Genomic DNA, 17,974 nt, shown 5'->3' on the forward strand with positions numbered 1-17,974 from the left:
GCATCTGTTGTTTCCTGACTTTTTAATGATCGTCATTACAGAATAAATTCTTAGAGGTAGAGTGTTGGATCAAGGTCATTGGAAATTTCCTCTTTGGAGTATGTGTCTGTGTGTGTGCACGTGCATGTGTGTATTTGGAAAGCAGGATTGCATACTGAGAAAAGTATGAGCTCTGGGGCCAGGTTGCTGGACTCATCACCTTTTCTCATTTCCTTAAGCAGTGCTGTGACCTTGGGCAAGTTACTTAAGTTTCTGTGTCTTGGTTTTCTAATGAATAAAAATGGGAATAATAATATCACCTTTCTTCTAGGGTTGTGAGGATTAAATGAGTTAATTTGCTGAGATTCATGTCTGATACCAAACACTCAATAACCATGGCCTGTTACTGAGTGTTATTCTAGGTCAGGCTTAGCAACACACTAATCAGAAAGTCTACTGTTCTTAGTGGGTCAGTGCTGGAACTCCGGTGAGTTCATGCGTGCCTCTGAGCACACCCATTGAGGGAGGAGAGGTGGTCCTCAGAGCAGGGATGCAAGCCCAGGGCCTCGCAGAAAGTTGCTCCGAGCTTTCTTACTCAGCTGTCTCCTGAATGTGGCCCCTCGCAAGCTGCACTGTGAACTGCTGACTCTCCATTCCAAAAGGGGCTTGGCACCTAATTGAATGAATAAATGAATGAGTGAATGAAACCAGGTGTAAGAGTGGATTTTTCTTTTCTTAAATCCCTTCCTGTTACCTCCAAGCCTTCAAAAATGTCTTATGCACCATCACAGCCCCGATTTACTATACGTGTGCTTGGAGGGGCAGAGCATGGCATGACCCAACCCGAGTGGACAGTAGCAACCAAGTCAAACGGGAGACAAAGTCAGTTCCGAGGGGTCCCCAGGAATACCTGGGGGGGACCCTGGTAGAAGCCTGAACCGCCTGATTTCTTATGGGTGGGGGATTTGGACTGCTTGCACTTGGGACACAATGAAAAAAGAATGAGCTCACAACCCTGGGAAGGCAAGAACAGCTTGGATAGCACGGGGTCTGCCACACGGTAACCTCTAAATAAATGGCAGCTTTCTATATTCGAACTTTCAGTAGAGACTAAAATAAAATGTGCATTTGATGCCATATCCACTCTTTCTTAAGCCATATCTGCCTTTTTGTATTATGAATATGACTGTCCATTTGGAACAATATTTCCTGTATGGCCATTACATCTATAAAATGATTGTTAGGTAGAATGAAACTCAGAGGACAGATAGGAGCCCAACAAGCCCTTCTTAGTGGCATAAACTTGCCTTAGTCACACGAAATTTCAAAGAATTGGTTTCTGCCTCTGTAAAATGGGAATCAGTACCATAATAACTACCACCTGTCTGGGCCAAAGAGCACATCTTGACATTAAATTAAAAGAGAGAGCAAACAAATTAATTAAGAGTGGGTAACATGCCCGGAAATCTTGACCCCAAAATCACTATTAATGGTAAAAGCATTACAGTATTACATTTCTATAACATTCCTAGTAGACAGTTGGCTAAGGAAAAATCTTGATTCTGAATTGTCTTAGAATATGTTTATAATTTATTATTTTTCACCATTCACATATTAATGTGTTGAGAAACAGAAGATCTATGTTCAAAAAGGAGTTACTTTCTGAAAGTAGGTGATATATACCATATAGGTAGAATACTTCACATGTACATAATACCACCACACATAATAACATAATACATAAGGATAATTGTTAATGTGGGGCTCTCTTTTTTTCTTTTTGGTATTGTTGAAAACTAATGAAGAACTTAGCCTAACTAGTAAAAAAAGAAATCAAATTACCAAAGACCTATTTATAGTTATCAGAAAAAGCGATATGGATACTGAAACCAAGAAACTTGTTTTGAGGGTGGGGGGAAGATTCCGGGAAGATTCTGGGAAGATCCCAAAAAGTCCAGAAAGATTCAGAAAACACATCACACTGCATCTCTCCAGGGGAAAGATTGAGTCTACCTCCTATTTTAATAATGAAACAGCTGCTAGGGTCGTGGCCCTTCTAGGGGTCTTCATTTGTGATGGACAACTGGGTCGTTTTTGTTTTGTTTGGGGGAATAAATATTTGAAGGGGGGTAACCAAAGAAGGTTTTGCTGCTGTTATGATGTTATTGATACTCAGGCTGACGCTATTATGGCAGATGCTATCAGGCTACATTATCTTTATGCCTCCTAGGTAACCTGAAGCAATTGTCTATTGACTTGGCACTACCCTACCCTGAAGCGTCTGCCCTGCCTAGGAACTGTAACCGGAGCCACTCACATGCCTCCCCAACAGCTTTCTTTAGCCATTGACAGCACCACAGAAGGAAGAGCGCGAAATTGCCCAGGATGGACACTTTCAAAGGGGCCCCAGCGGCTAAGTGACTCTCAAGGAAGGTGGCCTTGCCATCCCAACTTCTACTTAGGGGCAACCACTAGCAAGTTCTTCTCTTCGGGCAATTGGAAAGAGTTCCTATAAGCGAAGTGGAGGTGATGTGGACCCCTGGAAAATTTCCTTGCCCCGTTTGAACTTTGCAGTGATTCACTGCAAGTCATGTCCACGTGGAAAGCAAGACTCACCAAAAGACTGAAGTCTCCCTCTAGAAGCATGCATCCGTTTCCGTGCTCAGCTCTGCTCGCTTGTTTTGGGAATACGAGGGAGAGTGCTTCCTTCAATCAGTCCGGCGTGGCTGATGCTCATTCCACCGTCCGTGTACAGCCTGTGGCCAAAGCAGGCAGACAGCCAAGACACCCAAGTGCAGAAGGAGCTCCAGAGAAAAGGCAAGATTCGGGCACCCATGCAGAGAGAAATGGCAGTGCAAATCGGAATTCAAGTCACCGCACTGAGGCCCAGCCCGCGGAGACGCCTGAAGATGTGCCCTGGTCCCTGGATGATGGGGCGGACTGTGAAGCGGTGGTGTTGCAGGCTTCCATCCCCAGACCATCAGTTATTGACACGCCCAAGGTGAGTGAGTGTTCGCTCTGCGATTATAGACGGGATGGAGCTGGAGGAGAGTTGGGATCATGTGGCGAATGCTTCAGCAAACAAACTCGTTTAACCTTCTTACTGAATAAGGCATTGCGGGCATTCTCACTAGTGCGAAGAAGTGTGTTAAAGCCGTGTAGATTCTCAGAGTGTTCTCAAAAGCTGTGGATAAGGCAATGATAATAAGCACTGGAGCCATGGCAATGACCGAAGTTAACCTTGAATTAACCGGCTAGGGTGCTTTGGGGCCAACAATGGCTCACTCAGTAACAGATTAGGAGTAAGATAGTTTACAAAAGCACTTTTTTCCTTTGTCTATTCCCTCCCACCCCCACCGGTCTCTAAATTTATTTATATGAAAATCCACAATCTAAAAAGTTTGGCTAGGGAATTCACAAAACTGCCTCTACTTAAAATGAATCACATGATATCAAAGCAGTCTGGGAAAATTTGGAAATGATCATCAGTGTGTGCCTAGTGGTAGGGAAGGGAACTGACCTATAAAACTATTCATAATATGGATGTTTTTGTGATAATCTTCTGAGAGCTGAAGGCAGGAGGAGGAAGTTATTTTAAAAAAAGTGGTGCCACTGCTCTTAAGAGTTATTTACTTATTTTCTTTCCATTTTTGGCATCAGTGAATTCTAATTGTTGAGTATTCTGATTAGATGGAGCTGCACAATTATTTCAAAGTTCCCGGTAATCCCAGTGTGCAGATGCAGTGCAGAGGAAAGGTTTTCTAAAAGGTACACTCCAAAGATATCTCTTGACCATTTTTGGTCATTTCCTAGCCAGGTAGCTTAGGGCCAGACTTAAAAAACTGAGAAGTCTTTGGGGATCCATCACTGAAGTATTCTGATTTTTTAAAATCATTTTTCCACATCCATTTGACAAATTATTTTTTGGTCTGACTTGCTTAACGGAATCTAAGAAACCTCCTTAGCAAGAACACAGCCAGCCAGCAAAGATAGGGTTAAAACATCATTTAAAAAATAGTTTCATTTGACACCCCGCAGGTTTATATGAAGTGACTGAAGCTTGGGCCTGTCGTCTGCATTCTGAAATTGGACAGAGAGTTTTACCATATCCTCTGTCACAGCAAAAACTACAATGTTTTTTTCTAGCACCACTAAACCAAAACCCAAAACCAACCAACAAAAACCAAAATTGTCGGTGAATAGCCACATCCAGATTAAGATATTTTTGGTAGTGTTATAGGTAGCTGATTATAATTCATGGCCAAGTTGATATTTGTTGGATATTTATGGTACCAATGATGTACAGTTTTAATGAACTGGAAGACTTTCTGTCGAGCAATGCAGACCCACCTTATGTTACTGAAGACAGCCACAAGAACAAAGGGTTACTTTGATTTTATCTTTCTGCTTTAGTTGCACATGGGACTCAGGGACTCAAGGCAAGCATGTGAATTCAAATAGAACCAATAACACAAAATGGGACCACATCCATGTTTAGTGTCCACTTGGCAGGAGCAAAGCCATGGGTAGTCCACAGCGTAGGATGGATTACAGTTGGGAAGGCCAGAGCAGAGAGGACATTGTAGCAATCCAGACAGGAACAACAGGGAGATAAAGTGGGAGAGGCTCCAGGAGGCAGGACACGCAGCAGTTGACTGTGGGGTCCAAACCAGGCAGGGAGGGGAGTAGTGATGCAATGCAAACACTGAAATCAAGTGCCAGGAGGTGCAGGAAGAGGGCCTGCTGCGGGTAAATGGGCATCTATTCTAGTTCAAACATCGAGAGCTAAGCCGTACAGAGGACTTGCAGTTCGCTAGCCATTATTCTAAGTGCTTTACACAGAGTTTCTCAGCCAACCCTGGTGACAGTGAGGTGCATATTCTTTTTTATCTTCCTTTTTTTTTTTTTTTTTTTGAGATGGAGTCTTGCTCTGTCTCCCAGGCTGGAGTGCAGTGGCACGATCTTGGCTCACTGCAGCCTCTGCCTCCCAGGTTCTAGCAATTCTCCTGCCTCAGCCCCACGAGTAGCTGGGACTACAGGTGCCTGCCACCATGCCCAGCTAATTTTTTGTATTTTCAGTAGAGACGGGATTTCACCATGTTAGCCAGGATGGTCTTGATCTCCTGTCCTCATGACTCCCCCTGCCCAGCCTCCCAAAGTGCTGGGATTACAGGAGTGAGCCACCACGCCTGGCCAGTGCATATTCTTATGGTGCCCATTTTACAGAGGAGGGCATGGATGCTTAGAGAGGGTAAGACATTTGCCCAAGGCCACAAAGAGAGGATGTGGCAGAGACAGGACTGGAACCCAGTTCTGTTTGACTCCAAAGTCCATCCTCTGAATTATAATGTGCTTCTACTACTAATTAATTGTGTAGTGTTTGATGATTTAGGGTCAAATATTCACACGTGATCTCACTTGATACGCAGTCACATTTAAATATCATACATACTGGCTGGGCTTAGTGGCTCATGCCTGTCACCCAGGGCTTTGGAAAGCCAAGGCGGGAGGATCACTTGAGGCCAGAAGTTTGAGACCAGCCTGGACAACATAATGAAGGTTCATCTCTACAAAAATAAATAAATAAATTCCATACATTTACATGTAGATATCGATATAATTATTATTTGTTTTAAATTTATTTTTATTTGTTGTTATTTTAATTGATATATCACAGTTGTATATTTTTTGGGGTACATGTGATATTTTGATACATGTATAAATGTGTAATCGAATCAGGGTAACTGGGATATCTACCACCTCAAACACTTACCTTTTCCCTGTGTTGAGAACGTTATAATTCCTGTCTTCTAGCTATTTGGAAATACACAATAAATTATTGTTAACTATAACTTCTCCACTGTGCTATTGAATACTCGAATTTGTTCCTTGTAACTGTACTTTTGGATCCAATAACCAACTCCTCTTAATGATAGTCAGTAATTATTGTTATTTGTTTTTATTCATTTGCTTTATCCTTTTCTACCATAGCCTCATGGTGTATAACACCATAGAAGATGTCCATTTTGCATCCCGCTACTGACAAAGCTTTGCTGCTTGCAGTGTGGGGCATTGCTTTGAGATCTTCTGATTAAAAGTGGCTTAGAACTGCCCAGATTTTTCATTACCAAGTGACTTTGCAATGGCATGTTTTCCCTTAGCAGGTGATGAATGATACGCTTTTATTACAACCTTGCCTGGCAGCAAAAATATTTCCCTTTTGGATGCACTGATCCTCATTACTTAAGCTGCCTTGGTAGAGGCCACAAATAGTCTTTTTTTATTTTTTTATTTTTTAGTTCAGCCTCAGACATAACGATAGGTAAGAGATGGGGACAAGCCCCTCTCTCTATCTTTAGTTACCTGATGTTCAGACAGGAGGGTGGCTCATTTATATTGGAAACAGCATCTGGTTCAAGAGAGAAAGCTTGAGGTAATGAAGCTAAACAAACTAAACAAATCTAAAAAATTTTTGTTTGGTATAATGATCAGCACACATGTCTGTATTGAAGAAATGCTATTGATTAGTCTTCAACCTTTTTGTATTCATTTCTTTTCTGTTCCAGACCTGCAACCAAAGTGATAACCACTCTAAAATGGGAATGTGTCTTATAATTGTTAGTACCTCTTAATGATAACTTTTCCCCTTCTTAGTGGTCTTGTAGTTGAAGTGTCGTATCATTGGTGGAATTGTAGACTCAAAGAAATTCAGCAGTACTGCTGTTTATTTTATTTTTATTTTTATTTTTTTGAGACAGAGTCTTGTTCCATCACCCAGACTGGAGTGCAGTGGTGCGATCTTGGCTCACTGCAACCTCTGCCTCCCGTGTTCAAGTAATTCTCCTGCCTCAGCATCCCAAGTAGCTGGGATTACAGGCACCTGCCACCATGCCTGGCTAATTTTTGTATTTTTTGTAGAGATGGGTTTTCACCATGTTGGCCAGCCTGATCTCAAATTCCTGACCTCATGATCCACCCGCCTTGGGCTCCCGAAGTGCTGGGATTACAGGTGTGAGCCGTCGCACCTGGCCTGCTGTTTATTTTTTTAGTCAGTAGTTATTGTGCTCTTCCTCAATGTGAGGATAGCATTAGCCCTGGGGAAACACTGATGATTGTGACTCAATCTCTGAGGTTGCTGACGTTCTAGTGGGAAGTTCCATTGGGTAAACAGGCAGAATCAATGCAGTATGAGAGGGCTTATGGCTGAGCACCGGATGGAATACAAACACAGGAAGGGGCTTCATGCTCAGCCTTGGGAAGAAGACAGGGGAGACTAGAATATAGGGGATTCGATCTTATTCTGTTCTAATTGTGAATCCAACTTAACACTGCACCCAGCCAAGTTGAATGGTGCTGTTTCACTCCTCTCTCTCCCAGTGATGTACGCAGTGTGAGAAAGGGAGAGTTCACACACCAAGCAACTAAAAGTTTCAGAGTAGTTTGGTAGTTTGAGAATGTCTTCCTATAGCAGTTGTAAGTTCCATCTAGTTTGTACTTGAACTGGGAGTAGCCAGCCTCACATAGGAAGAGATAGTAATTGTAGTTTGGTAAATCATTTCTGGGTTTTTAAATAGAAAGTCAATTGTGGCCGGGCGCGGTGGCTCACGCCTGTAATCTCAACACTTTGGGAGGCTGAGTGGGGTGAATTACGAGGTCAGGTGTTCGAGACCAGCCTGGCCAACATGGTGAAACCCTGTCTCTACTAAAAATACAAAAAATTAGCTGGTCGTGGTGGCGGGCGCCTGTAATCCCAGCTACTCGGGAGACTGAGGCACAAGAATCCCTTGAACCCGGGAGGCTGAGGTTGCAGTGAGCCGAGATGGCACCACTGCAATCCAGCCTGGGTGACAGAATGAGACTCCGTCTAAAAAAAAAGAAAATAAAACAAAAACAAAAACGTCAGTTGTACAAAAGTGAAGGGAAACAGGGCCCATCTTGGAATTGACAACTTCATTGATTTTTGGAACTGGTTGGTTTAGCAACTGGGCAGAGAAGTGGTAACCAAGCCATCCTAGCACCCCAGCAGTGGCCTGAAGATTCACAGGCTCTGGTGGTTACTGATTTCTAGGGTCTGAGCCTCAGCACTGCTGTCTCTAAACACAGTTTTGTCTGTCGGCTTTCTCTGAGAGAATAGAGACTCCCTATGTTGCTGGATACAGCAGGGTCAATTTGATTTTATCTTCCTGTTTTAGTGACACATAGGACACAGGGGCCCAAGGCAAGCACTGTGTGTTAGAATAGAACCAATAACACACAGTGGGGACAACATCTGTAGTTACTGTCCACTTAGCAGGGGCAAAGCCATGGGTAGGTGTAGGATGGATTAGAGTCAGGAAGGTTGGAGTATCAAGGCCATGGTAATAAACCTGATAGGGACAGCAGGAAGATGAGGTGAGAGATAGTTTACAAAAGCCTGATGCGTAAGTCAGAATGCTCATTTAGTTGTAAGCTTTGAGCACTAATGGGTAGGGTTGCACTGACTGAGCCATGTATTCTCCTCATTGGAAAATCACAAGTAAAGAGAAATGATAACCAAAAATTTGTTGGAAAGCATGGACTTAGAGGAAGGAGAGTGATTCATTTTGTTGTGATAAAATACACATAACATAAATTTTACCATTGTAACTGTTTTAAAGTATATAATTCTGTGGCATTGAGCATATTCACATTGTGGTGCAACCATCATTCTTTTGCATGTAGATATCCAAATTTCTCAGCACCATTTGTTGAAAACACTCTCTTTTCGCCATTGAATGGTCTTGGCACCCTTGTTGAAATCATTCGACCATATATGTGAGGGTTTGTTTCTGAGCTTTCATTCTGTTCCATTGGTCTATGTGTCTGTGACAGTACCACACTGTTTTGATTACTGTAGTTTTGTAGTGAACTTTGAAATCTCAAACTGTGAGACTTCCAATGTTGTTCTCCCATTTCAAGATTGTTTTGATCATTTGGGGTCTCTTGAGATTCTCTATAAATTTTAGGATGAATTTTTCTATTTCGGCAAAAAACATTATTGAGATTTTGATAGGGGTTGCATTAAATATATAGATATCTTTGAGCAGTATTGACATCTTACATTTTCTAATCCATGAACACAGGATATTTTTCCATTTATTATATTTATGTCTTCTTTAATTTCTTTCAGCAATGTTTTGAAGTTTTCAATGTACACTTCTTTTGCCTCCTAGGTTAAGCTAATTTCTAAATATTTTATTCTTTTTGATGCTGTTGTAAATAAAATTGTTTGTTAATTTCCTTTTCAGAGTGTTCATTGTTACTGTATAGAAATGCAACTGATTTTTGTGCAGGGGTCTTTATCTTACAATTTTGCTGAATTTATTTATTAGTTCTGTACATTTTTTTGTTTTCTACACTTAAGATCATATCATCAACAAACAGATAACTTTACTTCTTCTTTTCCAATTTGGATGGCTTTTATTTCTTTTTCTTGCTTAATTGCTCTGGTGGAAACTTACAATACTGCATTGAATAGAAGTGGCAAAGTAAGCATCCTTGTTTTGTTCCTGATTTCAGAGTAAAATCTTTCAGTCTCTCACTATTAAATATGAGGCTAGTGGTGGGTTTTTCTTATATGAACTTTATTGTGTTGAGGTAGTTTCCTTCTATTCCTAACTTTTTGAGTATTTTTTTATTATGAAAGGGTGTTGAATTTTGTTAATTTTTTTTCACATCAATTGAGATTATCACGTGTGTTTTCTTTCCTTCATTCTGTCAATGTGGTATGTTACACTGATCAATTTTTCTATGTTGACCATCATTGTATTCTAGGAACAAATCCCACTTAGTCATGGTGTAATCTTTTTAATATGCTGCAGTTTCCTGTTTGCTAGTATTTTGTTGAGGATCTTTCTATTAATGCTCATCAGGGGCCGGGCGCAGTGGCTCATGCCTGTAATCCCAGGACTTTGGGAGGCTGAGGTGGGTGGATCATATGAGGTCAGGAGTTTGAGACCAGCCTGGCCAGCATGGTGAAACCCTGTCTCTACTAAAAATATAAAAATTAGCTGGGTGTGGTAGAGGGGCTATAATCCCAGCTACTCAGGAGGCTGAGGCAGGAGAATCACTTGAACCTGGGAGGTGGAGGTTTCAGTGAGCTGAGATTGTGGCACTGCACTCCAGCCTGGGTGACAGAGGGAGACTCTCTCTCTCTCTGTCTTTCTGTCTCTCTGTCACTCACTCTCTCTCTCTCTCTCTCTGTCTCTCTGTCTCTCTCTCTCTATATATATACATATATATGTATATACGTATATATACGTATATATATACACATATATATACATATATACGTATATACATATATATACATATATACGTATATACATATATACATATATACATATATACATACATATATACATATATACATATATACATACATATATACATATATACATATATACACATATATACATATATACATATATACATATATACATATATACATATATACATATATACATATATATACATATATATATATATACACACACACATATATTCATCAGGGATATTGTTCTGCAGTTTTCTTGCAGTGTCTTTGTCTAACTTTGGTATCAGATTAGTGCTGGCTTTATAGAATGAATTAGGAAGTGTTCCCTCCTCTTCAGTTCTTTGGAGGAGTTTGAGAAAGATTCTTTACATGTTTGGTAGAATTCACCAGTGAAACCACATGATCCAAGTCTTTCTGTTGTTGTTGTTGTACAGTGTTTGATTATGGATTCAGTCTCCATACCAGTTATAGGTCTATTCAGATTTTCGACATCTTCCTGAATCAGTCTGGGTGAAGAGGGGCTACTCTGATAGCATCACTGAGCTATGGCAATTGTAAGTGCCACTCACTGATCATCACATAAATACTAGCTCATTGGATCCTGCTAGTCCCCTTACAATATTAGTTCCTGATAATCCCACTCTCTCTTCTGCTCAAAACCCTCCAAAGTCTCCCTATTTCCCTCAGAGTAAAAATCAAATCCCTACAGTGGCCCACACATCCAATACAAAGTACCTCTCTGAACTCACCTCCTGTTCTTCTACCTGACAGGGAAACTGGAACTCAGTGAGGCTACTAAGCATCTAATCCATTTCCATTCTAATGATAACCCTCCAAGCAGCATGGGAAACTCAGGTCAACAGGTCAGACATAACATCTGCGGGCTGTGCAGAACTCATGCTGCAAATAACTGAATAACCTTCCCTTTGCTCGCCTTGTCTAGGCTCCATGCCCATCCTTTGTCTTTTCTTGGCACAGTCTTTTCTAATACCTAGGATCGTTTCATTAATTCAGTTTCAGTTCCTTAGTTAGACGCAGATTCAAAACATGTTCCCCTGAAGCCATCTTAATTGAAATTGGGTGTTTGAGAGACTCCTCAGATATCTATTAACAGAAAAGCTCTTGGAACTCTTGTTTACCTCTATAGGTAACTGATATTCAATATATTGATTTTTATTTCAATGTCTTGAAGTTGTCTGGAAGCCAAGACTTGGGGGTACCATCTGTAGATGTCAGTGCTGCTGGGAAGCCTATTATAAACTCACATGTAATCACCCATTACCCTTCATCCTACCTGCATTCTGTATCCCCCTTATCTAATAGCATTCCTGGGAACAGCTCTGCTGGGCTATATTTCCATTTTCTGGTACAAACCATTTTTCCTGCATTTCTTTAGAATGAAACCTTCCCTACCTTTCCCTATGGGCCTGAACAGAAGATGAGAGAATTTTAGCCTACCTACAAAAACAAATGCCCTATTAGTGAAGGTCTCTGTTAAACATATTATTTGACATCAACATGTTAAAATATATGGTAAATAATAGATTATTGCAATCAAACATTAATTTTCTAGTTCCTTTTTATTCTCCTGAGCAAAATTACTGTCACTCCCTCCTCAAACACAGAAGATATTTGAATGACCTAGTGAGAATCCCATTCCATTCCATTTAAGCCCTGATCATTTCTTATGCCAGGTTTCTACTTTCAAAAGATGTTAAACACAGTGGCATGATCGTGCATGATATACCCAGTCAGGAATTTTCCAATCTGGATATTCAGTTGCATCCCAACCGGAAAAGAGAGAGGCAGCTTCTTGGTTTCTCTTAGAATGCAATAAATGGATAGCTCTCATAAACCATGAAAATTTCCATGGTGCAGATTTGGCTATCGGCAACTCTCCATAAAAGACTGCAGAGAGTGGCAAGAATGCAAAATTTTCAGACAATTCAGAGATGAAAGGCATCGACTTATATTCCAAGCTAAGACATAAAAGATGAGGGAATAATTTAACCAAATTTTAAAGCACCATTTATTTTCAAGTGAGGTTACCATTGCATTTACAATTCAGTTAGAAATAGGGCATGTTCTGTAAGTAGGTATTGATATATTGGGGGAGAGAGAGTCAAAGGGAAGAGGTCGACCCATATCTTTGAGCAGCACTTATTTCCAGCTCATCAGAGAAAAATCTAGCAATCTGCCCATGACCTGGTTGTTCTTTTCACAGGTAGAAAATGCAAGTTCAGGGTTGACGTTGTTCGTCGGCAATGGTCTAGAGTGCATACCCAAAGAGTCACTGGGGAGATTTCAACTTATTAACAAGACCCATTTTTCTAAAATACCTACGTGTGTATAGCTGAAATTTCCAGTCTCTTGATGAAATAACTTGCAGTTCCGCATCAGTTAAAAAACAATAATTTCACGATTCCACTCACTGGGTATGTTGGAAACTTTAAAATGTCTTACGGTCTAGGAACCACAGGGGCTGGTTGAATGGATGTGCTATATCAATTATGGGAAATTAGAGATTTCTCTTTCCAGCCACAGACATGGTTAACCTGATCTGAACTGCCTTTAGTTTTCCACTTGCAGTTCCTCCTTTCCAAAGAAAATATGGCTCATTAAGTTAACACTTTTTCCAATATGAGGTTGACGCTTGGTTTTGTAATTCTGCACCAGGGAAGGCCGGAGGTTGGAAATTTTAGGCAGTTAGAGGAAGGGGAATCCTAAAGGACATCAAAATGTTGTGGGAGGTGTTTATGATCTTGTTCCGAAAAGCTGGTTTGTGCATGTTTCATGTTCAGTTAAATGGAAAATGACAACTGAGGCAACTGTTGGAACCTAAGCACCTAAGCAGGATTTGATTGCCAATCCTAAAGGAGAAACTTCCTGGCAAATGAGTTACCCATATAGTCCTGTAACTGAAAACACCAAATCTCAACAAAAAAGGGTAGTAAGATGTGCCTTGCATAACTTATTAATTATAATTAGTGCAGGGCTATTTGCACATGAGAAGCTGACTCTTAAAACTTAAGGAATTTTTGATATAAAACAATGCATGATCGTGTAAAAGTGCAAACTCTATATGAACACCTAGAGTTAATTCAAAGTTACCTCTTTTGTAAAACCACTCTCACCCCTCTGCTTTCTGGTATACCAACTCAAGGTGGGAAGAAAGGCAGCAGTAGAGATGGCAAGTTGCAGGCCACCAGGAATTCCTGGTCACGCTCCTGACTGTGAATAGTGGTACAAGAAAACCATAGACACAGAGGCTGAATAAAGGGTGGAACCCTGTCTAAGGAGGCTCTTGAATGAGGACAGCAATGTGTATACCCTTAAGCAGTAATAATAATGTGTATACCTTAAGCAGCAATGTGTATATCCTTCAACAGTAATAATTCCTCTCTATCTGGAAACCGTTTTCCTTTTTGACCAAGCTGAATGCTTCAGGTGGGGACAGACTTGAGACAGTAATGGAACAAGGTCACTAGTGGCTTAGATCCTGGTACTTGGGGAGGTGATGGATCTCCCAGATGGCTCTCATCCCCAGGTCTTTTCTGAGAGTTCCAGAAGTGCTGTCCTTAGGAAAGACAGCCCTTTTGACTGAGTTTCTGCCGGAACCCATCTGACCTGGCGTGTAAGACTTGCATCTCTACAGGGAGAAGTGGTGCAATGATGTTGCATATAGGCCTGAGGTATTTTCACCATTCAAAACCATGAAGCAAATATTGGTAGCCACTAACAATTAGAGGCACGTGGGGGCTACATGTCTGTCTTCCTATAGCTTGCTCCCTGGTGATACGTTGCAATAGAGAATGTCTCACGTGAATTATGCCACAAGTACAAACATCGGCTGGCAAGCAGGCACAAAAGAGTCCTATTTCCTGATCCTGTATACTGAACAAAGTCACCAGAATCTGTCCTTTTATTATTTATGTATCTATTTTGAGACAGACTCTCACTCTGTCACCAGGCTGGAGTGCAGTGGCGCCATCTCAGCTCACTGCAACCTCTGCCTCCTGGGTTCAAGCTATTCTCCTGCCTCAGCCTCCTGAGTAGCTGGGATTACAGGTGCCTGTCACCACACCCCAGCTAAGTTTTGTATTATTAGTAGAGATGGGGTTTCGCCATGTTGGCCAGGCTGGTCTTGAACTCCTGATCTCAGGGGATCCACCTCCCTCGGCCTCCCAATGTGCTGGGATTATAGGCATGAGCCACCAAGCCTGGCCTCTGTCCTTTTAAATAGTAGCTCGTTGCATGAATAAATTAACATATAGGAATACAACAATACTCGAATGGCAAAGCCATCAAGTCTTCTAATCAAATTGGGGTAAAGGACCAAATGAGGTTCAAGATCCACGATGCTTCTATAGAGGACTTGGACATTTGAATATACCATGTTCGTGTGTGTGTGTGTGTGTGTGTGTGTGTGTGTGTGTGTGTATGACAGAGTTTCACTCTGTCTCCCAGTTTGGAGTGCAGTGGCATGATCTCGGGTCACTGCAACCTCTGCCTCCCACGTTCAAGCTATTCTCCTGCCTCAGCCTCTCGAGTAGCTGGGATTACAGATGTGCGCCACCATGCCCGGCTAATTTTTGTACTTTTTAGTAGAGACAGGGTTTCACCATGTTGGCCAGGCTGGTCTCGAACTCCCGGCCTCAAGTGATCTGCCTGCCTCGGCCTCTTATACTTCATTTTGCAAAGGCAAAGATGCCGGTCAGTCACGTCTCTTAAATACTATTCTTCTCACAAGTGAATAAATGGTGTCCCAAGTCTCTTATGCTAATTCCCAAACCCTCCGGTTTAGGTTCCACTAGCCTCCTGTGAAACACTTGCTGTGGCCCCCTCTGGGTGCGGGTTCCCGATTAGGGTCCTTCAATCACTTACTAACCATCTGTGAGCGTAGACTCCAAAACTGACTTTGCTTTCAAGTAGGAAAATAAGGAAGAGGGTGCATGAATTTGGCTTTTGGTCGTTGTTGGGTGAGGAGGGGATGCCCAGTGGTGCTGTCACCATCCTGTGAGCCTGAGACCAGGAGCCTGCAAAGAAACACAAACAATCTAAGGATGGCGGCAGAAGACAAGAAAGAACCTGGGCCTTCCATGATGCCGTGGAACCACTCCAGGCGCAACTGCCCATCCTTAGGGTAGAGACACTCAGAGTGTTTACACTACAGTATTTTAAAATAGCCCAAAACTGTTATAACAAGTTTATGTTTTTCAAGGATAGACCTAACTACCCCTGGGAAGTCTCTAGGTGGCCTCACAGCTATCTCAAACTCGACGTGTTAAAAAATGAGCCATCGGCCCGGTGCGGTGGCGGATGCCTGTAATCTCAGCACATTGGGAAGCTGAGATGGGCAGATCACTTGAGGCCAGGAGTTCAAGACCAGCCTGGCCAACGTGGTGAAACCCCCTCTGTACTAAAAATACAAAAATTAGCCAGGTGTGGTGGAGCACATCTGTGCTCCCAGCTACTTGGGAGGAAGGTGGGAGAATCGCTTGAATCTGGGAGGCGGAATTTGCAGTGAGCTGAGATCGCACCACTGCACTCCAGCCTGGGTGACAGACCAAGACTCTGTTGCAAAAAGAAAAAAATGAAAAAAGAGCTATGTCCCTTCCTAAACTTCCTCCTTGTATCACTTAGCATGCTTTTAGTGGCAAAACCCAGAAAATCTTACTCAAACTAAATACTATGCAGATGTATTATCTCACTTAGAAAAAGCCCCAGTGTAGAGAAAATACTACACAGATGTATTATCTCACTTATAAAAAGCCCCAATGTGGAGAAAAAATGTGTATAACTGTATGGGTACTTTTAACAATAAGCCACAGAAATGAGATAAATATTAAATGCTATTTTAGTATTTATTATCTTATATTGCAAATGCTGATTTGTCTGGCTTCTTGCTTAACAACAAGTGACTCAAAGGCAAAACCACTATCTGATTCTTCATAGCATCTTCGGCACATATTAGGCCCCCATCAAAGTTTGTTGCCCTAAGAAATGAATGAAGACTTTGACACTTTAGACTTCACACTAATTACTGAGTAAGCACAAAAGAAATAACCTGCTAAAGATTTTATTTGAAATTATGTGTTCCTGATTAAATTAATTACTTTTTTATCATGAAACACCCTCTAGCTTAACTATATGTCTTCACAATCTCGGCTCACTGCAACCTTCGCCTCCCAGGTTCAAGCGATTCTTCTTCCTCAACCTCCCAAGGAGTTGAAATTACAGGTGTGTGCCACCGTGCGGAGCTAATTTTTGTAGTTTTAGTAGAGATGGGGTTTCACCATGTTGACCAGGCTGGCCTCGAACTCCTGACCTCAAGTGATCTGCCCACCTGGAACTATAATATATGTCTTTGGCTTTGCTCTCCAATTTAGAAAGTAACCCATTAAGTAAAAGATTACATCCTTCATACTTAAATCAGATAAACTAAAAACATCTTTTAGATATTGAGTTCTCTGCATATCAGAAAAAACCTCAACCAAAAGCATTGTAAAGCTAGAATTGTGAAAAAACATAAATCACTTCGTGGCAATATGCTTAATATAGTTAGGTGTCTCATTAATGTGACCAGTATTATTTATATGCTTCTCCATGTGCTATTAGTGTCACAGAGAATAATAAGGTAAATGCATCTCTTTGTTTTCTTCTGTTCCTGATTCAGTGGTATCATTATTTATGTTATTAGTGTTCTATATTTTCTCCTGTGATGCTTAAAGTTCTGTATAAGCAGTTGCTCTTTCTAATGTAGTACTACAGTCATAAAAGCGATTATCCTCATTTTGCAAACAGGAAAACTGGCACATCCAGAGGTTAGTTCTCTGCCGTGCAAGAAATTTCAGTGAGGGGCCAGGAAATGGGTGAAGAGAAGGACAGTGGAAAGGAAACCATTCTCTCTAGCAGAGTTCACTTCAAAATAAAATTTTCTGAGTACTTTGTTTCAAATCTGAATAATACACAGTTCCTTCTTCAAGGGAAAAAAATTATCTTGGAACCTATTCTCCCACGTGGCCTTAAATTGTTTCTATCAAGTTCTAGAATAATGAGTGGATCACAAAAATATTAGCAATGCTAGACAAAGATGAAATAATAAGAATAGATGAAGGCTTGGCTAGGCACGGTGGCTCACACCTGTAATCCCAGCACTTAGGGAGACCTAGGGGGGTGGATCACCTGAGGTCAGGAGTTTGAGACCAGCACGCCAACATGGTGAAACCCTGGCTCTACTAAAAATACAAAAGTTAGCCGGGCATGCTGGTGGGTACCTGTAGTCCCAGACACTCGGGAGGCTGAGACACAAGAATCACTTGTATCCAGGAGGTGGAGGTTGCAGTGAACCGAGATCGCACTACTGCACTCCAGCCTGCACAACAGAGGTGAGACTCCATCTCAAACAAAACAAAAACAACAACAACAACAACAAAAAAGGCTCTATACCATAAACCTCTCCTCGATTTTGATTTTATTGGTTTATCCTTTAATTTATTCAATAAACATTCATTAAATGCCCACTAGGTGCCAGGCATTGTTCTAGGTGCTAATCTTAATAGATAAAAAGACAAAATGACAGAGCCCCCGTCCTCAAGTTCTTCATAGTCTAGTGGGAGAGTCAGACACAGAAACAAATATACAGCAGTGTCATTTAATAAGTGCGTCAACTGAGGTAAGCACCAAGTGCCTGGCAGCCCA

The 17,974-nt window shown here is 41.4% G+C and overlaps 1 protein-coding gene across 1 annotated transcript in view; it reads left to right on the forward strand.

The window, feature by feature from the left end:
- The first annotated feature begins 2,569 nt into the window (after positions 1–2,569).
- The window catches only part of FAM107B (family with sequence similarity 107 member B), a 254,279-nt gene continuing 238,874 nt past the window's right edge, over positions 2,570–17,974 (forward strand). Inside the window, exon 1 of the mRNA XM_032157841.1 lies at positions 2,570–2,980. Within this exon, the coding sequence (XP_032013732.1) occupies positions 2,570–2,980 (411 nt within the window). The remainder of the gene's footprint in view (positions 2,981–17,974) is intronic.

The sequence above is a fragment of the Hylobates moloch genome, unplaced genomic scaffold (genome assembly GCF_009828535.3).
Source record: "Hylobates moloch isolate HMO894 unplaced genomic scaffold, HMol_V3 SCAFFOLD_2, whole genome shotgun sequence".
In the NCBI taxonomy this organism is placed as follows: Eukaryota; Metazoa; Chordata; class Mammalia; order Primates; family Hylobatidae; genus Hylobates; species Hylobates moloch.